This window comes from Rhagoletis zephyria, unplaced genomic scaffold (assembly GCF_001687245.7).
Source record: "Rhagoletis zephyria isolate East Lansing unplaced genomic scaffold, Rhagoletis_zephyria_1.1 Rzeph_scaffold_00057, whole genome shotgun sequence".
In the NCBI taxonomy this organism is placed as follows: Eukaryota; Metazoa; Arthropoda; class Insecta; order Diptera; family Tephritidae; genus Rhagoletis; species Rhagoletis zephyria.
This window is the reverse complement of record NW_016157141.1, coordinates 1,898-27,689: the sequence shown is the minus strand read 5'-3', so window position 1 is coordinate 27,689 and position 25,792 is coordinate 1,898. Positions and strand designations below refer to the sequence as shown.

General features: G+C 36.2%; 1 protein-coding gene across 2 annotated transcripts in view; it reads right to left on the bottom strand.

The window, feature by feature from the left end:
• Positions 1–652: 652 nt before the first annotated feature.
• ptc (protein patched) overlaps positions 653–25,792 on the bottom strand; it is a 26,959-nt gene continuing 1,819 nt past the window's right edge. Inside the window, exons 1-6 of one of the 2 annotated variants that reach the window (XM_017624133.1) lie at positions 8,511–8,915; positions 4,925–5,478; positions 2,915–4,847; positions 2,641–2,848; positions 2,070–2,341; positions 653–1,993 (exon numbers count right to left, since the gene is read on the bottom strand). In XM_017624133.1, the coding sequence (XP_017479622.1) occupies positions 986–1,993; positions 2,070–2,341; positions 2,641–2,848; positions 2,915–4,847; positions 4,925–5,379 (3,876 nt within the window). In that variant the 5' untranslated portion in view covers positions 5,380–5,478; positions 8,511–8,915 and the 3' untranslated portion in view covers positions 653–985. Of the gene's footprint in view, positions 1,994–2,069; positions 2,342–2,640; positions 2,849–2,914; positions 4,848–4,924; positions 5,479–8,510; positions 8,916–25,792 lie in introns of those variants that run through there. The other variant, XM_017624126.1, reaches the window with a different exon arrangement.

Here is a 25,792-nt window from a genome sequence, read left to right as displayed (position 1 = left end):
TATTGATAATTTGAGCGCTTTTATTTTGTGCTAAGCTACACAGTGTGGCCACATATCAAAAATGATTTTTTTTGTCATCTCAAATTGATGTCATACTATTTGGTTGATTATTTAATGCTATTTACATACACAAACGCAGCTAATTACGAAACTAAAATAGTTATCAAAATATTTGCTTATAATATCTACTTAAAAAATGCTTACACAAATTTCAAAATTTCATAAATATTTTAGGTTTTTTGGGATTTAAAAAAATGTATGGCTCATATTTGTGCATTTGTGCTAATTACAAATTCAAAATTTTCCAGCTCATAAACGATAAGAAAGTGTTCAAACTTTTAATTCGTACAAAAGCAAGAATACGAGCCAATAATTTAGATTTTGTTTAAATTACTTAAATCAACTCTTTACTGGGAAGCGTTAATTGTAGAGGTTTTTTATGCGTTGAAAGTCTGTTGAGTTTGTTAGAAATAAATGAAAAAATTTCATAAAGTGGGGAAAGCAATATCCAGCGTAGCATGCGAGCAGACACAGAAAAACTAAAAAAAAAACTTGAAATTAAAAGAAAAGTTACAAAATGTGTAAAATTTAAAAAATATGTATTTATTTTTTCGCAATATTTTTTCTTGCAGAATTTTGAATAAGTACGATTTTTTAGTATAATAATAGCTTGGTCGAAATTTATTTTCCTAATTGATAATATTTTTGAAATTAAATTAAACACCTTAAACAATGCCCTGCATACTTTGCAACGAGTATTGCTTTGACATACGTTAATTCGTTTCCTATTTTCCTTTCCAAGCCAAGTTTTGACAGTTGGCATTTACAACTAAAGAATTTAGTGTCACACAACCAATCAGTCAGACTTTCAACGCTAATTTTGTGCCTTCGAACTCGTGTAACAATTTTCAAACATTCCTACATAACTAAGTAAATAAATACATTAAATCCCTAATGTGCCGCCGTCACCGTACAGCCGCGACCGCTAACTGCTAAAGTTATAGCTACGCATCGCACGTCCCGGCGTCACCAATTCCACTTTGATGTTCGCCGTCGCTGTTACTTTTGTTGTATTCGTGTCCGAGTGGTGCGTTTCCACAGTGACTTCCGGTTGCACCACGATACTCTGCAACTCGGGAAAGTTACATGCTTCGTGTTGGCCGCCGACGCCACCAAGCGTATGCGTGTTGTGAGTTTTTGTTGACGGCGTTGGCGGTGGTGGTGGTGGCGCTGCACCTTCTTGGTGTTGTTGTTGTTGTTGTGCTTGTGATTGCTGTGATTTGTGAAATGCCGTTGGCCCACCATAAATGGGACTTTGTTGTGACTGTTGTTGTTGGTGGGACGGTGGTGGTGGCGGTGCTTGTTGTTGATGCTGAAGATGATGATGAGCATAATTCTGTTGCGGGCGATGCATATAGTAATTGTTCATGTTGTAGTTGTTCATCTGCTGTTGTTGCTGCTGCTGTTGTTGCGTGCCATTTGTAATATATGGCGTATTATTCATATTTGTGCCATTCCATTCGTTATTCATTTGTATCGACGATGAAGAGGATTTCCAAGAGGGCGGCTCTTCGGTAATGGTTGTTAGCGAGGGATCATTTATATTGATATCTTTGTGATGATGCATACTCTTGCTGCAAGAACGTGACGAACGTCCGCCATGCACCACCACCGTCTTGTTGGCGCGCTTGCTGCGCGACATTACAGGGGATGGTGTTGAAATGCGATCTGGATGTTGGAGTGGTACTAACTCCGCCTCAGGGCCGAACATGCTCAGTATGATGGGGAAGAGTATGAGTCCATTGTAAGCGCCGACACACAGCACAACAAGCAGCAGCCAAAAGAAGTGACGTATGACAAATTCGAATGGTGAGGTGGATAGCATGAATACAGCTAGAGCGGAAGTGAGCACACCGTGTATAAGTGGACCAAGTGACATTTGCATGGAAAGATGTATGCGACGCTCGCGATTGCCCACGGACGTGATGAAACCCTGTTGTGCGGGAAGATAAAATGAAGTATGAATTTAATTGGGAATTCGTTATAAAGTGTTGCAACAACAAACTTACCAGTGAAATGTGTACTGTAAGGCATACCATCATGCCTACGCTTAATATCAGTATCACTGCAGGAATTGCCGAGAGTTTTATGCCTAAGATAGTCATTGCGCCGAAAATTTGTATCAGCGAGGCGACGACGCTGAAAACGACCAAAGCGGCAGCCCAAACGGATAGCAGGAGTATGGAGACCAATATAAAGGCGGCAGTGAGTGAAATGCAAAGAATGAGGGCGAGTGAGTAGCGCAGCGTCATGTACTGTTCCCAGAATATGAAGGGTATGCCTGAAAATTGAACAAATATAAAGAAAAAATATAATACAATTTGAACGAGGTGTTAACGAAAAGGTGAGTAGAAACGAAAAGGTGAGTGGAGACATTTTTGAGCTCCAACCAGTTTGCTTTAAAGTTACTAAATGGATAGTAATGTAGTATCAGAACTCGATTCTAACATTTACTTTTTCTGTTGCTCTTGTTATACTTGGTAACTTGCTTAAATCTTGCAAATAATGAGACTAGCACAGAATAAACAATTTATTATTATTTCCTACTCCCTGGCACACTTTAACTTCCAGCTCACTCACCTGAGGGATAGTTTGGTAGTCCTCGCGCCTCGAATTTCACACTTAGATCGCGTATATGTCCAATAAGCGCCTTAATTTCTGATGTATCAGTTAGTCCATGAAGATAGAACGGTAACTGCGCATACACCAGTGGCAGACTCTTCGGTATTTTGAGATCATATTCGCCAGCTATGTGAAAATATTGCCGCGGTTCTGGATGTAGTTTGCCCTGTGAAGCAGAAATAGCGAAATTATAAATTATACACACACTTTTTGCGTAGCTCTAGTAACTCACCTGTGAAGCACCGTAGGCGAAAACATCATTCGTGGCCCATGCAGACAGATAATTGTAGAAGGCCTTTGGATTGATAATACCCTCGTTGTCTACCAAACGATTTTGTGTCACCACACTTTTGTCTACCGGGTTATCGACGTATCCAGTTTGCACGAGCAACTTGTAGGCCAATATTGCATCGCTGGTCGCATTGGATAACCAGCCTTCGGGCGTAAGCCTACCTTCGCTGAATTCTCGGTCAAATATGCGCTGTAAATTGAACAACCAGTCGCGAAATAATGACAGCCAAAAGTCCGGCAGACCACCATTGTCATTCTTTATAACGTGTGGTACACGGACAAAGGCCTCGTGGTATTCGTGCAACAGTCTTTGATTGGTTGGATATTCAAAATTTCCCTGCGTCACGGCATACATGCTGTAGAAGCCGAACATCGATGCTTGTGCATTGAGAAATTTATACTCGTTCGTATCCTTGGGCACCAGATCGATTAGGTCGAGGCCGTCCTGTAGCCGCGTTGAGGCATACAGACTGAAGACGAGCGTGCCGACGAAAGTGACAATGGCCAGGAACTTTACCCAACTTTTCATTAAGAAAGGCGTGTAATACTTAAAAGCGAAATTCGAGAGCGATAAGGAGGGCATGCGCTTCTCGGAACATGAGAGTAATGCCTCCTCTTGATATTTCAACTGTGGCTGCTGTGCCGAAGCGGTTGTGGCACGATTATTACAATTTTTCACAGCATAAGCATTTCGTCGATTATTATTGTAGCGCGTATTGGTTACCGCTGCCGTCACTGGTTTTTCCTTCCACACCGGAAAGCAACAGCAGAAAATGTCTGCGCGGCCTGCAGTGCGGCGACGTAAGTCCAAAGAAATCATTGCAGGAAAAACGAGTAGTGCTGCAGCCAAATTGAAGCACATCACAATTGCGGCTTGTAGGCAGAAAACTTTCAATGCGGGAACTGGTATGAAAACCGCAGCAAAGAATGAGCCGGAAGTGACGCACGCGCTGAAGAGTATACTCGGGCCGACTTTCTTCAGTATGTATTTCGTCTGTTCTTTGCGATTACTTTCCGCATAGGCAGCAGTAAGCATAAAAATGTGATCAACGCCCAAGCCAAGCGCCAAAAAGGGAACCACTTGCGTACTCGCTGCATTGAAAACAATACCAAGTAGCGCACAAAGCCCCAAGCCCGCAGCAGTGGAGAAACCGATGAGTAGCACGCCTGCGACACCAACGCTACTTTGCCCCTTAACTGGGTCTTTCCAGCGTATAAGCGTACAAAATGCATAGAGTACCGTTGCAATCACGCCAATTACAATGCTAATCGGGCTGGGGTTCGAGTATTTGGCGAGTATGTCGTCCAAGGTGGCCGATGAGAAGACATAGATGTCATAGTTATTGGCTATGCGCCGGTTCATTTTCAGCAAAGTTTCGACCTCCTTTGAAAAATTGCGCTGCCAAGCGTTCAAAACCTCCGCCGCCTTCTCCTGCGTCCAACCGATGTGATGTACTTTATAGTTATCATTCCATAAATCAAACATTTCCTTCTCAGTCATAAGTTGTACGACCGTTTGTAGCCCCTTAGCTTTGCGCAAGTGTCCCGAGCGATTGCGTTGCACGCCACCGACTATGAGTTCCTCAGGCCAATGCATGTACTTGGTGGCATAACCATTGCAGCCGCCAGTGAGTATGGCGCCCACGTCGGGTGGCTGCTGACTGCCCTTATTCGGTGCAGTTTCAGGACATTCTGCACTTTTCGGATCTAGACAGGGCTTCTCCGTGTAACCAGTGGTAATACCGGCACGCTTCATATACTGCTCAACCATATCGAAGTCGAAAGATATTTTCTGATCACTCATTTGTTGTTTCATCGTCTGCACGAGGCTGGAGGGGTTCATTGTGCTCCACATGATGCGCTTGTCGATGCCGCTGCGTATGAGAAAGACAAGAAAAAGTGTTTTGTATTTCAATTATATACTCTACATGTACTCTGCTTCAACACTTACGGTATTTGTACTGGAAATTCAGGACCCAACAGCTGACTGCCTTCCCAGAAACAATCAAGTGGTGTTATTATTGAACATGGTATCAAATGCTTAAAAATCTGCTCGATGAAATAGTGTCCCTCGAAGCTTGGCGTTGTCGGCGAATTGCACATATCACGCAAACCCCATTCCGTGTCGTACATATGCACCTTCACCGCCGTCGCCTTCTTCAATACTTCCAAATGCGCCAGCAGCGCTTGCGGATGCAACACAGACGCATTTGCATCTTGCGCTGTCTGTATGATCAGCTGATGCGTAGAGGATTCATCTTCGCCAATCGTTTTTTGTGTGTAGGCAAGTTCTGATTCTAGCCGGCCACCTTCTTGTATCCATAGCTGGTGTACTTTCGAATGGATTTGGGCACTCTTTAAGCCCACACAGAAGGTGCTTAACACTAGAATGGCAACAAAGAGCATTTTGCCGGCATGCTTTTGTACGGAACTACCAAGTGATTCGAGATGGGATTGAAATACTGAACGTAGGTAGATAGCGGTGCGATTCCCTCGCGCTTTGCCCTGTAACAAAAAGAGAACAGAAGTCAGGAGATGTTTGCATACAGATTTGTTGGTTTAAGCTGATATCGTACGGATGGTTTTTTCCTGCATAAAATGCGTAAAAATAATAAGGACCATATAAATATATACTAATACGTTTGAGTTCCCTATATATCTTAGACTTTTTAACCGACTTCACAAAAAGAGCAGGTTATCAGTTCGTTGCAATATTTTTTTTTTGTATGCTACCGCATAACTTTGGGCCACGTTAACCGATTTCGATAATTCTTTTTTCATCGGAAAGGTATTTAGTATAGTACCTCAAGGGTGGTCCCATACTACTAATTGGATCGCGAAGTCGGTTTTGTTTTTTTTTTGGTTAAAAATTACTTGTTTCTAATAAAAAATCTGACGAGTTTCCGAATTCCCTTTCACACCATTAGAAACCTTAAGTTTAGTATTTCTTAAAACAAAATGAAAAACTACTCCNGTCTGACGAGTTTCCGAATTCCCTTTCACACCTTTAGAAACCTTAAGTTTAGTATTTCTTAAAACAAAATGAAAAACTACTCCTCTACTCTCCATCTCTTACTGCATTGCTTCTTTTTGGCATTTTTAAACACAAATCTTAAAAACAAACTACAAAAGTTACATTTCAATTGCCTTCCTATGTTGTCGGAGATTTGCTTTAATTTTTTACTGCAGTTGTTGTTGCCGTTGTGATCGCTTACGTTAGCTATGCTTCTTTGCACTGGCGTAGGTATTACCCGCCAGGCTTTACAATCTTTTCAAATTTTTATTCTTTACGTTTGTATGTATGACATTATGTACATAAATAAGAGTTTTACTACCCAGTAGGAAAGTCCACACGTCGTTTCTAGTGAAATCATAACCGTTATACGCTTTTTAAGCAAACAATTGGGTCTACGTAACCGGAACGACCCAGATTCATATCTGGCCAAGGACTGTCACTCCAGCATCATTCCCAAAAAACTTTGCGGAATTGGAAGACTGTTACATCAGCAATAACAAGATGCAATTTTCCGATAGCTGGAATCAGTGCTAAATTCAATGGAGGAGATCTTGTTCTCGATTCGAGCGATAGCGTGATACATAATTCTTTAATTATTTTTTTTTATTATTATTTTTTTTTGAGCTTTTAAATTTTTTTCTTTTAAAAAATGTTTAATCATAATCAGTGCTAAATTCAATGGAGGAGATCTTGTTCTCGATTCGAGCGATAGCGTGATACATAATTCTTAAATTTTTTTTTTTATTATTTTTTTTTGAGCTTTTAAATTTTTTCTTTTAAAAAATGTTTAATTTTTTTCTTTTAATTATTATTTTTTTAATATATTTTATTTTGATATGTATTATTATTGTTTATTTTTTAATTATTATTTTCTGCAGTTGCTATACATTTAACACATGTTTAACAAAAAATAATAAATATCAAAATAAAAATTATTTTAAAAGAAAAAACATTCAAAGTTTAAAAAGAAAAAATTCTAATTTTTAAAAAGAAAAAAATTATGAAATTTTTAAAAAGAAAACAAAAAATAAAATAAAAAAAAAATTTTAAATAAAACATTAAAAAAATGTATTTTACCTAAGAAACGTACTAGATATTTTTAATAAAATGAAATTTCTAAATTTAAAAGTTTTGCTTCTCTATACATTAAGGCAGGGATCGTAATAATTATTTAAATAATTTAAATCAGAATGTAATATTTTTTTATGATTTTCATTTTTTCGTTTAAAAATAATAATTGTTATTGAGTTCAATCATTAATAATGATTAATTTGTGATTTTAATTTTTTCACACAGGTATACCTAATAATAATTATTTATTTATAAAATTTAAAAGGCAACCAACTGAATTTTTGATCTGAAAATTTTGAGACTTATGCCATTTATTAAGGTCTCGCTACTCCGAAAAGGCTACATTGGAAATTACGAGTTTTGTGAAAAATCATTATTATTATCATTATTATCTTTGAACGAAAAAATAAAAATCATAAAATAATCATTATTTTTTTATCGAAAAAATAAGAATCAAGTAATAATATATTTTTTTTAATTGTTTAAAATCGAAAAATAAAAATCATTGTAAACTACAGTAGGACATACGAATATATTTATGTACATAAATATGCGAGTAATTATAGTGAAAGTTGTTGATTTTTGTGGCCAAAATTTATGAAATAATAATTATTTTCCGTCCCTGCATTCAGGAGGCCATCTGCTGTTCAAACTTTTTACATTTTCTTGTTTTATATTTTTTAAAAGCCAATATTTAAAATGTTTTTTAATTTTTAAACTCAGTATTTGATGTAGTTAATCTTTTACTTTATTTGCAGCATTTAAGCTGCTTAGAGAGCTTTTTGAGAACGTCCTTAAGCTCAGCAAATCTATAAGCGTCACATATATTTTTTTACTCTCATTTATATTTTATAAATTTTAATTTATTTTCATTTATTTTATTGTTTTGTTTTGATTATTTTCAACTTGTTTTCTTTAAAAGACTAATGCTCGGTTTCACCAATCAGTTCTAAAATTTATCAGACTGGTAAAATTTAAAATGAGAAATTTTCCGAACAAAATGGTGTGTTTGTTTTAAATTTTAGCAGGCTAAAAGGCTTAAAATTTATTGGTGTAAAGGGGCATTCAGTTTTTTAGAAAGTAAATTTTATACTTTGAAAATAAATTTGTAAGTTTAATAATTTTCATCATACAATCCAAGGCGAATTTATATAAGCTGGTGTTACTAGCTCAGCTGATTTTATGTGTTTCGCACGGCTTCTGATATCAAATTGAAAAAATTTGTTTGAATTTCTACACACACTCTTACAGATTTTGACAGTTTATGCCGCCAAAGCAAAAACAAAATACATGTAAATTTTTGTTTTTGTACTCCTGCTATCACCTTATATTAATTCGCCTTGATACAATCCTTTTTAACAGACACACATATTCATTTTAATGAGTTTCATTTTTGAACCAAAATGTTTATATGTACATATGTATCACCATAAAATTTTCGACAACGTACTATACTATTTCAGTCTTTTCCTGCAGGGCCACTTCTATTTCTTCGTCGTCGTGGTGGTTCCAAAGCAATTGTGTTGTGTGGCGCTGTGCACATCGTCAGCACCGTCTACCTGCCTGCTAGCCTGCCTATCAGCCTACAAGCCCACCTTTTGCTTTCCCTTTACATGCGACGCAGCTCACCTCGCCTGTTGCTATCGCCGCTGCCATTCCAGAGTCGTGCTGTGCGCTTTGAAGATCTTAATTTCGTTGCAATTTTCCGAATTCTGTTCCTGCTAGCGGCATTTTACTAACAAACATACCACACATACATATGTATGTAGTGTTGATACAAATGCACTTACTACCTTGATTTCTAACATTTCCATTTTCCTTTTATTGGCCACTTTGAAGCTGCTTTCCTTCGTCTCGACGGCATTCCGGCGTACTAAGGTTAGCTGGCTGATGGTCTATTCGTTGAATTGTTCTTCATTTCAGAGTAGATATTTATTTCTTCTNAAAGCTGCTTTCCTTCGTCTCGACGGCATTCCGGCGTACTAAGGTTAGCTGGCTGATTGTCTATTCGTTGAATTGTTCTTCATTTCAGAGTAGATATTTATTTCTTCTGTCTTTCGTCATCGTCACTCTTGTTTGCTTGTTTTTCCGTCAATTTCTCGGTATTAAATACAAGTATCTGCACTACAAATTCGAATAGACGACGACGACGTCCTTTCGTTCCGCAGATTAGGCGATACTCAGTGGAATTAAGTCGTCGTCGTCGGTGTTGATTTTTGAAGGTAATTCTGCTGGCCCTGCGGTGCATATGCATCTAACAACAGTGATGCACCTTCTTGCAAACGCACATTCGTGCCTGCATACATACATAGTACATATGTATATATGTACATGAATAGTTAGTCTTGGTTATTGGTATTCCTCAAGCAACCGTCGGGGGTGCATTTAGTGTGTCAACGCCCGGATCTTCCATAATACATACACTTCCACACACATTCATACATATTTATGTGTGTACGTAAGACAATACGCATTCTGCGTACAAATTTCAATGCTTTGAAGTGTTGGTAATGTTCCGCACCATGTTGCTTCGTTATTCCATTGCCCTGGGAATATTACAATCCGAATACGAGGAATTTTTTGTTTGTACGTTAGCGCTGACACGATCGTTAGGTGGTCGATCATCCCTGTCACATCTTAGACAACTCATTTCAAATTGGCACAATGCGCATAATTGGAATTGTTTTTTTTTTATTTCTTCCATGTAGCACCATTCTACTTTTTTCATTTGAAATAAAAAAATAATCTACGATTTATCATAAAATTGTGCAATTCCTTACATACATATATCATTACTGGTGTTCAGGGAGGAGATTCATGATGTTTTTATTTTTCAAAAAATAACATAGGGAAAAAATTGTCATACTGCTTTTTCGAATGTACATACTTATTATCGAATATAATTTTCTTCTAACTTAAAAAACTTTACTTTTTATATTTTGAAATTTCGATGTTTTTCAGATATTTTCGTGACCTCTCACAAATTTTCTGTCTTTTGACGCTGCTTTTGAGATTTCTCGGTACTTTTCGGATTTTAACGAAACCCTTTTATTTATGGAACAATCGCAGATTTGCCATTGCCTGCTTAAGGGCAATCGCTATTAGAAAATATTTTCATCATTTGGCTCTTCCGGATTCTACCGAGTGGTATTACGCACCCTTAACCACTCATTTGGCATCTAGCTGCTGTGCCACAAATGCGTAAGCCTACATTCGTATATTTACTTCGAATGCAAATTCTTTTCAGAAAAGTCTATTCATATACATATAATAGAATAGAATAATACTCTGAGCTTTTTTCATTGTCTGAAGAGCACAAATAGACCTTTTTTTTGGTGTGGCAAACATTTGTTGCTTCCATACCGGACATTGAACTTGGAATCCACATATCTATGTAGTCTCGCTCTATGAAAATGACTAGAGATATGATTATGCGTTGCCGCGCTATTAAGCCATAAGGCGGTCACACTTATAGCTGTCTGGAAAACGCTGCAATGGTCAGGGTGCCCTGAGGTCAAGCTGAGGTTTAGTGAAAGGTCTTTAGAGTAAAAATGGTGGTAGACCCTGGAACTAAGTCCGAACGCTTTACTCAGTCGCTTGTGTGTGGAATTCTGATAGAAAACCTACTGTTAAAGCAAAAAATTGGGCTGGTGTTTATGAAGGGTTGCTAAAATGGGGCGCAGAATTTTTGATCGACCGAATATAAGATCTCGATCTTAGTGGAATTGACCTTGACTCCGCTCTCCCTCGGTTAGCTATTCACGAGACAAAGAGCGGTGGGTAAAAGTGCGCTCAGTGTTTGGAGATACTTGCCCCTGACTGTGAGCGTAATATGACGTGACAGCCGCTATTCCGCAGTCTCAGGAGAATTGGATTTACTTTACCGTAAAGTTCCAGAGTAGGGGTGAGAGAACTCTTCCTTGAGGCATACCGCTCGTTGCATATCTGTTTATTAACGCGCAAACAGCTGGAAGCTTCACAACTTGGTACAGCAGGATATAAATACGCCCCCCACGCTCTCCCGATGCTGCAAATGCCTTGCTATCTACAACACATAATCTCTAGCTATTTGATAGAGTTCTGCGCTGCGATAGTGACATTGGAGCCGTCGACCATGAAGTCTAAACTGGTATATCACAAGAATCCGTGCTAGTGTCCATTTTGTGGAACATTTGGTATGACGGCATTTTGTGGCTCAGAGTGCATAAGAGGCCACCATTAATTGGTTTTTCGCATAATATATCAATCGTTGTGAAACATGCTATAGCAACGACCCAGGAAGAGTCTGTGGCTGCCTGCCCATAAGACGAAAGCCATACTTTTCAGCAGCCGTAGGAAGATAGAAAAGGTGGTGCTTATAGTTGGCGACAGCATCATAGAGTCCAAGACTTAGCTTCCGTGACCACTTGGAGTACGGGAGTAAAAAAGCTGCGACTGCAACGCCAGCCCTTACCAAAAATAATGGCGAACAGCAATGGACCAAGGCAGCAGGAAATACAAGTTCTAGCTGGGTTGGTGAGGCCTAACCTCCTATATGGGGCGACACATTTAAAAACACCTAATATGCGCGAGGTGCAAATTCCACGCTTGTGTGCTCTTAGATTCTGCTCAGCGTTCAGAACGGTCTTAGAAGACGTGGAGCTCATCACATCTGGCCTGTACCTGTCTAACTTGCTAGCTCAGGAAGGTACAGCATATGGCTGCCGAAGTGATACAGCAACTCCGCAGCAGCAAGGCGTAGATGCGAATGCCCAGAAAGTGTGTGAACCCGCATGCCGATGTAGTGGCGAAAACTGTACGTAAACTGTACGTAAACTGACGATATCAAATTTAGAAACGAACTTTTCTATGGTATGGACAGGGACACGTTGGATGAAGCGTACAGATTAGAGATGGGCGCGGGATATCGGGACCCGCGGTACTGATTTCAAATGAGTCGGGATAGGCGTTATCGGGAAGGTATGTATAAAATTTTGTGTTCGGGCGGGACCAAAATCCGTTTCCGACACTTCCGCTAAAACTGCAACCTCCGTATAGGAATTTTGAAAATCATTATAAAATGTTGTGAAAACTATCGAAACTTCTTTAAGTCAATTGAATTCGTGTCGAGTATAGTTAATTATACCAAACCGCACAAGATAATGGTATTTTTGAATGTGAATTAAAGAAAAAAATATTGCTACATGCTTCTCATTAAAATACTCGTATTTTTAATGTTTAAAGCATTCACGTTTTTCTTTCTTGAGTTTTCCATTATTTAGTCATCTTAAAGCTATGATCCTAATACTTACAACACAAAGCCATAAAAATAGATAATCAAACGTTCTAAAAAAAATGTCATTAACTTTAAAGATCAGCCAATTTAAAACCCATTAAGAATGCGATACAGGCTAATTAAAACTTCTTTGCGTGCGAGTGATCTTTTTATACCTCTCCGCTTAGTATTCCCACATGTGTCACTCCACCCTAGGCATTAAAAGTGGTGACCTTTCCTTGCCTTCCACTCCTTACGCATTTCTCGAAAGAGTATAAAATTCATGATCTATATAGGTATGTATGTATGTATGTTTCTGCTAGCTGTTGAATGAGTTGGATTGAATCAATGGGAAGCAACAGCAAAAACAAAAAAATATATACATATGTGCATATGTATATAACGAATTATAATACTCGTAATAATAAATGAAATACAAAAGCAATAGGAATAGCAATAACAATAAAATAGGGAAATAAAAATTTTATACGTACACAAGTATGTATGGAAATATAGAGAAATAACTTGAAGAAAGCTAGCTAGCACTATGTGATTGCAAGTTGTTATATGTACATAAGGGTGGTCCAAAAAAAAAAGTAAAGTCGAAGTGTTAATGCTCTGACCCCTGACCTCTGATTGTTCTACACCGAAAAAATATAACCCTATTAGTTTATTCTGAAATCAAAAAATATTTAGAGGTCACTCAAAGCGCTCAAAGTTTTCCTTGTATTTTATATGGGGAAAAACAACTTTTCGTAGAAATGATATGGAATTCTTGAAAATCAATATATTTCGATCGCAAAACTCTGTTTCTCTTTTGGAGATTCCCAACAATAGTACTTAATTGTTTATTTAATAATTTTTTTCACCGCAGAATATGCAATGGGGGGCCAATAAAAATTCTTTAGCATTAAAAAATGGTTAAGTATTGATCGAAAAATATTGATTTTCATGAATTCTATACCATTTCTACGAAAAGTGGTTTTTCTATATAAAGTACAAACTTTGAGCGATCTCTAAATATTTTATGATTTGAAAATAAAAAATTGGGGTACATATTTTTCGATATAGAAAAATCCTAGGGGGTGAGAGCATTAAAATTCCTTTACCTTTTTTTTTGGACCATACTAATGTACATACATATGTTCATGCATATATGTACAGCGAGTGGAAGACCACCCAGTTGCCTGCAGCGGCTGTGATATCCGGCGTTGGCTAGCGTGTTTGTTTGTATTTGTGTATAAAAATTCGTCTACTCGAAAATGTTTAGAAAACCTGTATCGTGTTGTTGTAAAATATAAAGAAAAGTATACGAAAAAAATAATAATTAAAAATAATTAAGCTCTAGAAAGGCAAACAACAACAACACACACACAATTGCTCGGACACACTTGGGAACTTAATCGATATGCGCGCGCTTGTCTGCTGTCACTTTGAATGGCTAGACCGCACAGGCTGTCCCGATCTTGCTACAACAACTACCACAAAAAAGCCGATTTAATGATAGCAACAACAACGTCAACAACAACAATGATACATAACATGTCTGTCTCCACGTTTTGTCTTTATTTCTAAATTTTGTTAACATATCAATGAAGGCAACTAAACTTCCTCTGCGCTCCGCAACGCTGCGCCAATCACGCGTTTGCCCACACAGTGTGGGCTATAAAATGATAAATTATTATTTTTGGTTGTTGTATAAACATGGCGCACACACACACACTGTTTGCATGTTTTACCTAATTTTCGAGCGCGCTCCATCTAATAAATATTGGCTTTGGATACAACTCAATTAAGCGTAAATTTTGAGTTCTTGTTAGAGATACAAATGTATATACATATGTATGTATGTACAAAAATACTTATGAGATTGAGCAATGGAATAGCAAAAGCAACAACGACAACAACAACGAAGGAATGAAAGAAACCAAAAAACGACAAACAAAAATTGATTGGAGCAAAAGCGTTTAGAGCAGTTGTTGGTATTTTATGGCTTACTGGCATTTGCTGTGTGACTGTTTTTTTTTTTGTTTCTTCCTGCGCTCGTCCATGGTTTTTTAGAAAAAACTTTAGATTATGTACAGAATTTGCGCTTAAAAATACTTGTTGCCACCCGCTGTGCGATATATATTTTTTTCTTACACCCGTTGTTAAAAAAGGTGGGGCGCCTATGCTTAGTAAAGCATGCTCCATCGACAACCAACAGAGGCATGCAAAAACAAAAGAAAAAAACCAAAGATTTTGGCCATAAAATTTGGAGCTTTTCAATATTCAGTTACCGTAAAATGTATGCTTGGGAAATATTTAATGAAGAAATAATTTGCTCTTGCTTTAGACGGCGGGAATTTCCAGATATTTTTGTCTCAAACGAACAAAAAAATAACAACAAACTGTGCAGACATATTTACACATCTACATAAGGTGGATACATACATACATACTAGGGATGTTAATTTTTCGCTTTTTACAATCCCGGAATTTTCTGGTTGTCGTTACCACAAACCCGGGATTCCGGGATTAGTCTCGGGACTTGGATATTCATAACTTTTCAATAACTTTAATCGAAAAAATGGCTTCTATCACTCTTACCATAAAATAAATAATAAATAAATGTGAAACCTACTTTTTTATTTAAAGTTGCGTTTTTTATTTTTTCCCTCTGACGTCAGGATTAATTTTAAGGGACTTTGTAATTTCAAAGATAAGATTAATTCTAAAAATTATTTAAAAAATTCTATGCAATGTAGAATAAAAATATGAAAAAAAAATTAAAATTTTTTGGATTCACAATGACGATAGGTATTTTTTTAAGCTGATAAAGTTAGAAGGGCGAAATTCGAGGATATTATCCAGTTTATATAAGTNCAAAAAACTTCTTTAGCCTTAAAAAAAATTAAAATTTTTTGGATTCACAATGACGATAGGTATTTTTTTAAGCTGATAAAGTTAGAAGGGCGAAATTCGAGGATATTATCCAGTTTATATAAGTCCTTAACATGTATTTTATTTCAAAAACAAATANATACTAGGGATGTTAATTTTTCGCTTTTTACAATCCCGGAATTTTCTGGTTGTCGTTACCACAAACCCGGGATTCCGGGATTAGTCTCGGGACTTGGATATTCATNTAGGGATGTTAATTTTTCGCTTTTTACAATCCCGGAATTTTCTGGATGTCGTTACCACAAACCCGGGATTCCGGGATTAGTCTCGGGACTTGGATATTCATAACTTTTCAATAACTTTAATCGAAAAAATGGCTTCTATCACTCTTACCATAAAATAAATAATAAATAAATGTGAAACCTACTTTTTTATTTAAAGTTGCGTTTTTTATTTTTTCCCTCTGACGTCAGGATTAATTTTAAGGGACTTTGTAATTTCAAAGATAAGATTAATTCTAAAAATTATTTAAAAAATTCTATGCAATGTAGAATAAAAATATGAAAAAAAAATTAAAATTTTTTGGATTCACAATGACGATAGGTATTTTTTTAAGCTGATAAAGTTAGAAGGGCGAAATTCGAGGATATTATCCAGTTTATATAAGTCCTTAACATGTATTTTATTTCAAAAACAAATATCGCGAAATTTCAAGGATAAAATTTTAAAGGACATTTTCAGTACTTACTTTTCACCACCAAAAAATTGAATATCAGATTCTACGGAATTTCCTCTTTAATTTGATACCCATACTTCTTCTCTAAGCACATTTCACTGAATTTTTTAAATCATTTTTGAATTACTGACGTCAGAGTGTAAAACTAAAAACGCAATTTTACTATATTTGGCCCAAATAAATTTTTATGTTAACAGCGTCTAGGAATGTTTTTAAAAACGAATTGCCAGTTTTAAGAAAGAAATTTAACTGTAAAATGATTTTGTTTATTTGAATTTAATATGAAAAATTATTTTTTATTTAAATCTGGAAAAGCAGATATACATACCAAAATAGTCCAAATGCGTCAATATCATTATTGATTCTGGTCCGAAAAATTCAGGGTTTCAATTCAAAACATTTTCAAAATCCTTTGTTAATTAGGTTGCGGGAATTTTGAAAACTGAAAATTTGGAGCCTCGAAATTTTTGAAATTCGAACATCTTAAATTTAGAAAATTTGGATTTTATGAACCATAATTAAATTTTGGAAATGGGAAGTTTCGAAAATTTTGTACTTCAGATATTTTAAAATTTCGAAATTTTAATTCGAAAGATTTAAAAATTCCATATTTTAAAATGTTCGAGATACAAAATTTTCGAAACTTCCAATTTGCAAAATTTAATATAATAAAAAATCAACAATTTCGTAGACTCCCAATCCACGATTTTTAAAATTCATAAACATATTTAGAAATTAAAAAACGATGATTTTCCAAATTAATGAAATTCTTTTTTTTTCGAAATTTAAAATTTCAAAGCTTTTACAAAAATTTGCAATCATTAAAACAAAAATGTATTTTGAGCATCGAAAATTCATATGAACACTCGATTTGTGTAGGAGAAATTTAAGTGTCGAAATTTTAATATTCGAATTTTCAAAATGTTAAAATTTAAAACTTTACATTTCGAAAATAACCATGTACATATGTATGTATGTATATCCGAAAATTTTAGAACTCAAAAATTTCAAGCTTGGAAAGCATTCAATGCGAAAATTTTTGGAACTCGAAATTTGAAAAGCTTTGAATTTAGAAAATTGAAAAAAAAAATTAAATTCTTATGAAACTCCATGCAATTTTATACCAAAAATGTTTTGAAAAATTTAAGTTTCAAAAACTTCATAAATAAGCTTCGAAAATACATATTAAAATTGAAAGCTTTGAGTTTCGAAAATACAAATCGCTCAACATTTTAAAACTAGAATAGTTTAAGCCTAGATAACATTTAGTTGCGAAATTTTCAAAACTCGAAATTTCGAAAAGTGTGATGTCGAAAAATTTTAATTTTGAAAACTTTGAGTTCACATGTACATACACATATGTATGTATGAAAAAAAATTTAAAATTTTGAAACTCAGAAAAATATTTACCATATATCTAAAAATCTCCTAAAATTTCTAATGTAAGGTAAGAAGATATTTAATTTCGAAATCTTTGAAACTCAATATGTACTGCTTCAATTCTATTTCCATCGCATTTAAACGACTTGTTGGTTTAGGCTTATTTATTTGTCAAAAGATAAGTTGCGACAAGGCAACATACATATGTATGTATGTATGTATGTATGTTTCCATGTAAACATTTTTACGCACCAAATGTGGTAATTATAGTGAAATTCAGTACAATGACGACTTGTGTAGGAGTAGATACAAATATTCGTACATAAGTGCATGGGTCTTTAAAGGCATTTCAAATGAGTTATTGTTGTTGGCAAGTAAGCAATTTGAAGCGGTCAGGCCTGCCAGACTATGAGGACGGCAACCATGGCGACAACAACAGCGCGGGACCACCCAGCTTGACATACAAAAATGCTGCAGAGCCTCAAAAAATATGTGCCTACAAAACACGTACACAAACAATTTGGAAACAGCTGCTGCTGCGTTTGATTGTTGTATGGCAGTTGTTTAAGGTGTATGTGAAAATAAGAGCGATCCACAAAATTTTATAAAAGCATTATTTTTGCAAGACCACTGAAAGAGCGCTGCAGCGAGAGAGAGAGAGAGAGAGAGAGAGAGAGAGAGAGAGAGAGAGAGAGAGAAAACATACCCGATTAGAATGAGAGAGTGTAAAAGAAAAATTTTTAGCGATAGGCGCTCATATAAAACTAAAGATTAAGAAGAACAAAAAGCAGGAAAAAATCTGTTCAGTATATCCAGAAAGTCAAAGGAACTTAAGGATGCAACCGACGAACTACATATGTATTTATGTATAGAAGAATTCCATACATACATAAATATGCAAGTACAAACATATGAGCATCCTTATTACCGCTCTAGGCCGCCAAATTTGTGGTGGCGGTCCATATAAAGAGTTCATACTTATGCCACATGCAGTGAAACGCGGTTATACTCGTAAATAAGAGGATTTCCTGCAACTCGCGCCTTCCTATTTTTGTATTTATACTGTTACCTTCTACAACAGTAAAATAGAAAAGTTCAGCGCGGGTATTATATAAGTTTATAGCCGAGGATAGTGGCATCGCTTGGCATTGCCAACAGCCGCCCAGCGTGTTTTCTTAGAAGATGCTCAATTGGTCGCGACTTTGGAAGGTTTTGACGTAATATGTAGACTTAAGAGTGATCTTCATATATATAGATATTTGTGTATGTACATACATATGTATGTATGTATTCACAGATTCACAGAGAGTCAGTGACCGATTGATTTTGATACTCATATTTTATGTCACAACATATGTAGAGATACCTTCTTCTNTCACAGATTCACAGAAAGTCAGTGACCGATTGATTTTGATACTCATATTTTATGTCACAACATATGTAGAGATACCTTCTTCTAATTTGGCGCTGTAACCGCCTAAGCGATTTTGNATTATAGCGATAGGCGCTCATATAAAACTAAAGATTAAGAAGAACAAAAAGCAGGAAAAAATCTGTTCAGTATATCAAGAAAGTCAAAGGAACTTAAGGATGCAACCGACGAACTACATATGTATTTNTTTTTAGCGATAGGCGCTCATATAAAACTAAAGATTAAGAAGAACAAAAAGCAGGAAAAAATCTGTTCAGTATATCCAGAAAGTCAAAGGAACTTAAGGATGCAACCGACGAACTACATATGTATTTATGTATAGAAGAATTCCATACATACATAAATATGCAAGTACAAACATATGAGCATCCTTATTACCGCTCTAGGCCGCCAAATTTGTGGTGGCGGTCCATATAAAGAGTTCATACTTATGCCACATGCAGTGAAACGCGGTTATACTCGTAAATAAGAGGATTTCCTGCAACTCGCGCCTTCCTATTTTTGTATTTATACTGTTACCTTCTACAACAGTAAAATAGAAAAGTTCAGCGCGGGTATTATATAAGTTTATAGCCGAGGATAGTGGCATCGCTTGGCATTGCCAACAGCCGCCCAGCGTGTTTTCTTAGAAGATGCTCAATTGGTCGCGACTTTGGAAGGTTTTGACGTAATATGTAGACTTAAGAGTGATCTTCATACATATAGATATTTGTGTATGTACATACATACCCTACAAGACAGCTGAGTATCATATGAGTACTCATATTATCATTATCCCTAATCACAAAAGTGCTTATCAAAGTCCTCATTTTCGTTCAGGCCATGGGAAAAAATTGAGTACTTTCCCCTCAATGTTGTCATCAGAAAGTCCTCAGTACTAATAGTCAAACTACTCATTTATGCCGTACTACAAAAACAAAAGTGTAAATGTGTGAGAATTTTTGCCTAAAGTGCTCAGCAATGTCTTGTAGGGTATGTATGTATGTATTCACAGATTCACAGAAAGTCAGTGACCGATTGATTTTGATACTCATATTTTATGTCACAACATATGTAGAGATACCTTCTTCTAATTTGGCGCTGTAACCGCCTAAGCGATTTTGGCCGAGTTCAACAAAGCACGCCAGTCGTTTCTCTTCCGTGCCAACTGACGCCAATCGGAAATTCCAAGTGCAGCCAAGTCCTTCTCCATCTGTTCTTTTCATCGCAGTGGGGCTTCCCTCTTTCTCTGCTACCACCAGCGGGTTCCGAGTCGAACGACATGGCCAAGCCAGCGGAGCCGCTGTATTTTGTCTTTGAAAACTCATACAGCTCATCCTTCCATAGTCTGCGGTATAATATCTTCAATTATGAAAGGTAAGACCCGCCAGAGAACTTAGTTCAATACCTTCGTGCTGTTTTGAGAAAATTCAAAAACTTGGCGGAACAAATGGTTCAATTCAGTTCTGCATTTACGAATCCAAAATAGGGAATATAATATACCGCCTGCCGACCAATGCAGTACCAACAATATAAAAGTCGGTGAACTTCTACGATCAAGAAAAGTCACATAGTTAATAGGCAGATATTCCTTTTTACAAATAGTCACGCAACACCAAGGACACTTGAATCAAATGCAACTCAAAAACTATAGTTATTTGCCACGGATCCTTAAACGGCTAAAGTGAGTGATTTGATTTTCGCCAGGAAAAGCTACCGGGGTTTAGTGACATATCAGTCAATGAGATGGCCGACGAGTTTCCAACAGAGTAGGCATCCGTTTCGCTTTTGTCTTCCTTGAAGGAATTCCGTTAACTGTCTGTAAAATCATAACAGTGGAATTAGGAAGAAAGGAAGCGAATACAAGGGTTGAATGCTCTGAAAACATTTTGCTACGCCAAATTCATATGTTGGGAATGGAACGAGATACGGTCACGGTCACCCTTTATATTGACTAAGCTATAGGTGTTAGGTGGTTAACTGGTCAAATCGCTATAGGTAGATTCGAAAAAAGACTGGCGAACACCCACAAATACAGAAGCTGGCATAGACGATGAAAAGGTTGCAGTGTTAAGTCACTTTTGAAAGGGAAACAAAATGCATAGCTTGAGATTTTCCAGAGATCTTCGTACCCACACAACACAGTATTCAACGTTAGTCCCTATTCTCTGATCGTCTTCTAGCCATCTACTTTAGAGAAACACATTGAATTGTTTTCTAATCGGTCTCTAACCTAAATGTTTGTTGGGTAGGTTGGTTGAACCCAAAGCGAGGATCTAATCCACTTTAGCCTACCCTAATTTAATCTTAAAACGGATCTTCAAAGCATTAAAAAACTAAACAAAGCCACATTCGATCAGCCAAAAAGAAGCAGAGTTTGTACTTTAGAAATGATAAATAATTAGGTACAATGGGTAGTGTCGGAATATTTTAAAAAGTTTATGAAAAGATAACGGTTTTAGCTAGATAAGGTAGCTTGGCTGATCTGTAAGATTTCACATAGATCATTAGGTTTCCGCTGAACGAAAATGACACTGAGATGGCACATTTCCGAAACCGGTTTGTCTCCAAACAAAATTTGACAAGGGATGACAGAAACTCGTCATCTAGTCTTAAAGCTTTGTTTCTAGCAGTTCTTTGGTGGTTTTTCCACTGTGAGAGGGGCTGCCCTGCAGGATCTCACAGGGATTTCATTTTGTTAATGTCATAGCCATGTCTAATTCTGTGCTGAGTTAATTGAGGAAGTGGTAGATGCCTGACGTGCTGACAGTGGTTTACCACGGGTTTGGCTAGCACTTCATTCCGCTACGCCCCTTCAATTATCTACTACCTACGCAGAGTTCATCTATCCTATTCTTGCATTATAGAATACAAAGCGAGTTGGTCTTTAGAGCCATTACTACCGTATTAGCTGCCTGGTTGTCTATTAAAATGTTTCCACATTTTTTCAGGAATTAGAGCCGTTGCTGACTCAGCTGCTTTAGTTGCAGCATGGATCTGGGTCTGCACTAGTACAAATTGCAGCAGCTCCACTCCTTCACCAATTTTATATTCAACTCTTTTTCCATGGTCTTGTTTGTTCTTATATGACGTGAGTCCCTTTTTGAAAGTGAACTAAGGAATGACTTATTCTGATTTACTGTTTTAGATTTGGAAAATCATTTTGGGCAAATATGGCTATATATATAACCAGGGAACGGATTTTATGGAAATTGCCTTTTTTCTGCTAACGAGATAGAGCATATTCGATTAAGAATGTCCATGATTTAGCTTTCTCTGATTCCATATATACACATTTGATGTTGCCTTTTTTTGCCTTTTTTAAGATATTTGCCTTTTTTTTGCCTTTTTTAATATATTTGCCTTTTTTTGCCTTTTCTAACTTTAAACAAGTAAGAAAGTCTAAGTTCGGGCGGAGCCGAACATTAAATACCCGGCGCAAGTATTAAATATATGTTTTTTCACCCTTCCGAAACCTTCCGCTAGATGGTAAGCCGAGGTGTATCAATTTTGAGTAAATTAGCGTCCTTCAATTTCGAAATATTGAAGTTTCAAGCATTTCTTAAATTTACCGTTATATGAGAATCGGCCGTTATTTTAGTCCGATTTCAATAATTTTCAACGTTTTGCTTACACGTGGCAAGTACAATAACCATACCGAGTTTGGTACAAATTGGTAGAACGGTTACCGATATACTTATATGTGATCATAAGTGGGCGGTGCCACGCCCATTTTCCAAAATTTTACCATAAACGTATTTCTTGGTAAAGAATTGTTGCAAGCATCAATTTTGAATAAATTAGCTTCAATATTTACTGATTTATCGAAGATTTTGTATTTCTCTAAATTACCGTTATATGGGATGTGGGCGTGGTTATTGTCCGATTTTAAAAAGTTTCGGCGGTTTTTTATGCTGTACCAAGGCCAACAACTGTGCCAAGTTTGGAAGAAATTGGTGCAGCGGTTACCAAGATATACACATGTAACCATAAGTGGGCGTGGCTACGCCCATTTTCCAAAAATTTATAATATTCTTATTTTTCGTCTAAAAATTATTGTAAATATCAATTTTGAGTGAATTATCTTCAGTAGTTACTAAAATATCGCAGTTTTCGTATTTCTGGAAATTACCGTTATATGGGAAGTGGGCGTGGTTAAAGTCCGATTTCGCCCATTTTCAATACCAACCTACCTTGGATTAAGGGAAACCTACATACCAAATTTCGTTGAGATATCTCAATTTTTGCTCGAGTTATCGTGTACACGGACAGACGGACAGACGGACAGACGGACAGACGGACAGACGGACGGACAGACAGACATGGCTTAATCGATTTCTTTTTTCATCCTGATCATTTATGTATACATTTGTCTATATCTATCTCGATTCGTTTTGGCTGTTACAAACAACCGTTATGTGAACAAAATTAATATACCCTTGTGCACAAGTGCGCTCGGGTATAAAAAATGATTATAGCATTTACAATTTCTTTTTTAAGATTAAAAAATATACACATTGCCCATGCGGCTTATAGAAGCGCAGAGACCTCTTGCCAAATTGGTGTTGGAAAAATTCAAAGCCGTTTTCTCAGCTAACGAAGGCTTGGAGACAATAAGGGGTGTGGATAAAATTGTAAAGGGCGAGGAAAACGCCCTTATTCCTGATAATATGAACGTTTCAAACGTTCCATATTTAAATTGGGCTCCACTTCTATCAACTTACGTCGAGCGCACATTTAGTATATTCAAGGCTTTTCTTTGCGAAAATCGAATGAAAATTATGCCAGAAAACTTCAAACTATTCAGATTAAAGTTTTATGAGTTAGAAACTCGAAAGGATAAAATAGTCAAAGATTCAAAGAACAAATTTTCCATATAATGAAACTAGTTCATAGTTTTTCTCTTTTTACTTGTAATATAAACATTTCTAAAATAAATGTATTTTTTGATTGTTCTTCGTATTTTCTGTCATTTTTAGTGCCTTATTCTGCCTTTTTCGCTATTTTATTTTGCCTTTTTTATAGGTTTTTAGGTCCTAAAAATCCGTTCCCTGTATATAACTATTTTGAGGTAAATCTTGATGAGTAGGAATTTTGATACACACACAGTATACCAATAAAAATATCGTTAAAGACAAAACATAGAAATACCAATAGTTATGGCGAAGGCAAAATTAAAAAAACAAAAGATATTTAGGAAGGTTTTAGTGCGAAAATGCTTTTGGAGAGGGTTGCCGCCTATTTGAAAATTCAAATTTGGTTAAGTTATACACAATAAATGTATGAAATATTAAAATATGTGAACGAACGAATTTTAAGAAAGCACCACCACCTATGCGAAAAGTCATAACTATATAACTATTTACGTAAGTACATATATAATACGCGAAGGAATTTTTTGTGTAGGTCATCAGATCTGCACCGTTCGTTCGATTCTCGAAAATGCGAAATTTTTGAAAATTTCTCACATTGTGCCAAGTTTCTTGACCAAGAGTTTTAGCGTTTTAAGGTCATACGGGTTTAAATACTAGTATGTTTAGATGTACATTTGCAATCGTCGATACCCATAATAATATCGATAAAAACACTGTTCCAAATATCGGCAGATATTTTTAAGACCGAAATGACATCGGCGGAATTTTAAAAATGAGCATCAATACTTTCCTTATTTTAGTAAGCTAATCGTGATTCGGCGTGAAGTATGTGAATATGTTGTATATTAGGATGCACAGCATACAAAAATCATCGGAGCTCGAAGCTAGAAAAAATGTGTTCGAGACAAATAACTTTAAAAAAGTATAAAGCAAATATTTGTATTGCTGTAATACATATCTATGAATGTATGTACATTAGGGCGCCTCACCGAAAAAAGCTGCGGTTTTTCCTTTGGAATTATAAAATCTATTATATTTTGGGACGAAGCTAAAATATTGCCGAATAATATTTAGACTCGCGTGAGCTGAAACAATGAATGAAAACATCTCCAATAATGGAGTTTGTTTTATAAATAAAACTAGTTTTAAAAAATATATTTCCCAAAAAATCACCTAAGATTATAGTAGAGTTTAAGCGTAGAAGGTCTGCATAAAAAACCAAAAAAATGGTAGGTAAATGATTCGAGGTATTTTTCAAATCATCCCAGCTCCATATTTTGCCTAAATATTTTGGCGGTGGTCTTAAAATATAATCAATTTTATAATACCGGTAAAAAACGGCTACTTTTATTGGTGAGACACCCTATAGTACATACATATGTATTACAACAATACAAACATTTGCTTCAAGATTTTTTTATTTTCTGTCGTACACATTTTTTTTAGGTTCGAGCCAAGGCGAATTTATTTAAGGTGATGTTGTTTCATCAGCTGTGAGTAGCGTTTGATTGTAAAAATTTTGTATTTCGCTAGTGAGTGAATGAAAACGTCAGAGTGTTGGTATTTTCTGTCGCCCTTTTTTATTTGGGGAAGAATGGCTAAAATTTGACAATGGCCCGCTAAAAGCAAAAGCAAAACCAATCGAGATAGATATAGACAAATGTATACATAAATGCTCAGAATGAATAGAGAAATCGATTAAGCCATGTCTGTCTGTCCGTCCGTCCGTGTACACGATAACTCGAGCAAAAATTTAGATATCTCAACGAAATTTGGTGTGTAGGTGGCCCTTTATCCAAGGTAGCTAGGAAAATGGGCGAAATCGGACTGTAACCACGCCCACTTCCCATATAACCATATAACGGTATTTTCGAAAAATGCAAAAACTGCGATATTTCAGTAAATATTAGATGCAAATTGCTGAAAATTAGTATATGGAGTAGAATTGTGGTAAAACATATTATCATGAAATTTTTGGAAAATGGGCGTGACCCCGCCCACTTTTGATGAAATGCCGTATCTTAGTAGCCACTTCACCAATCCTTACCAAACTCGGTACGAGTCTTGGGCAGGGTCTAGCTAAGCTAATCTGTTGAAAATCTTTGAAATCGTGCAATAAACACGCCCACCTGCCATATAACGGTAATTTACAGAAACACGAAAACTGCGATAAATCAGCAACTACTGGAGCTAA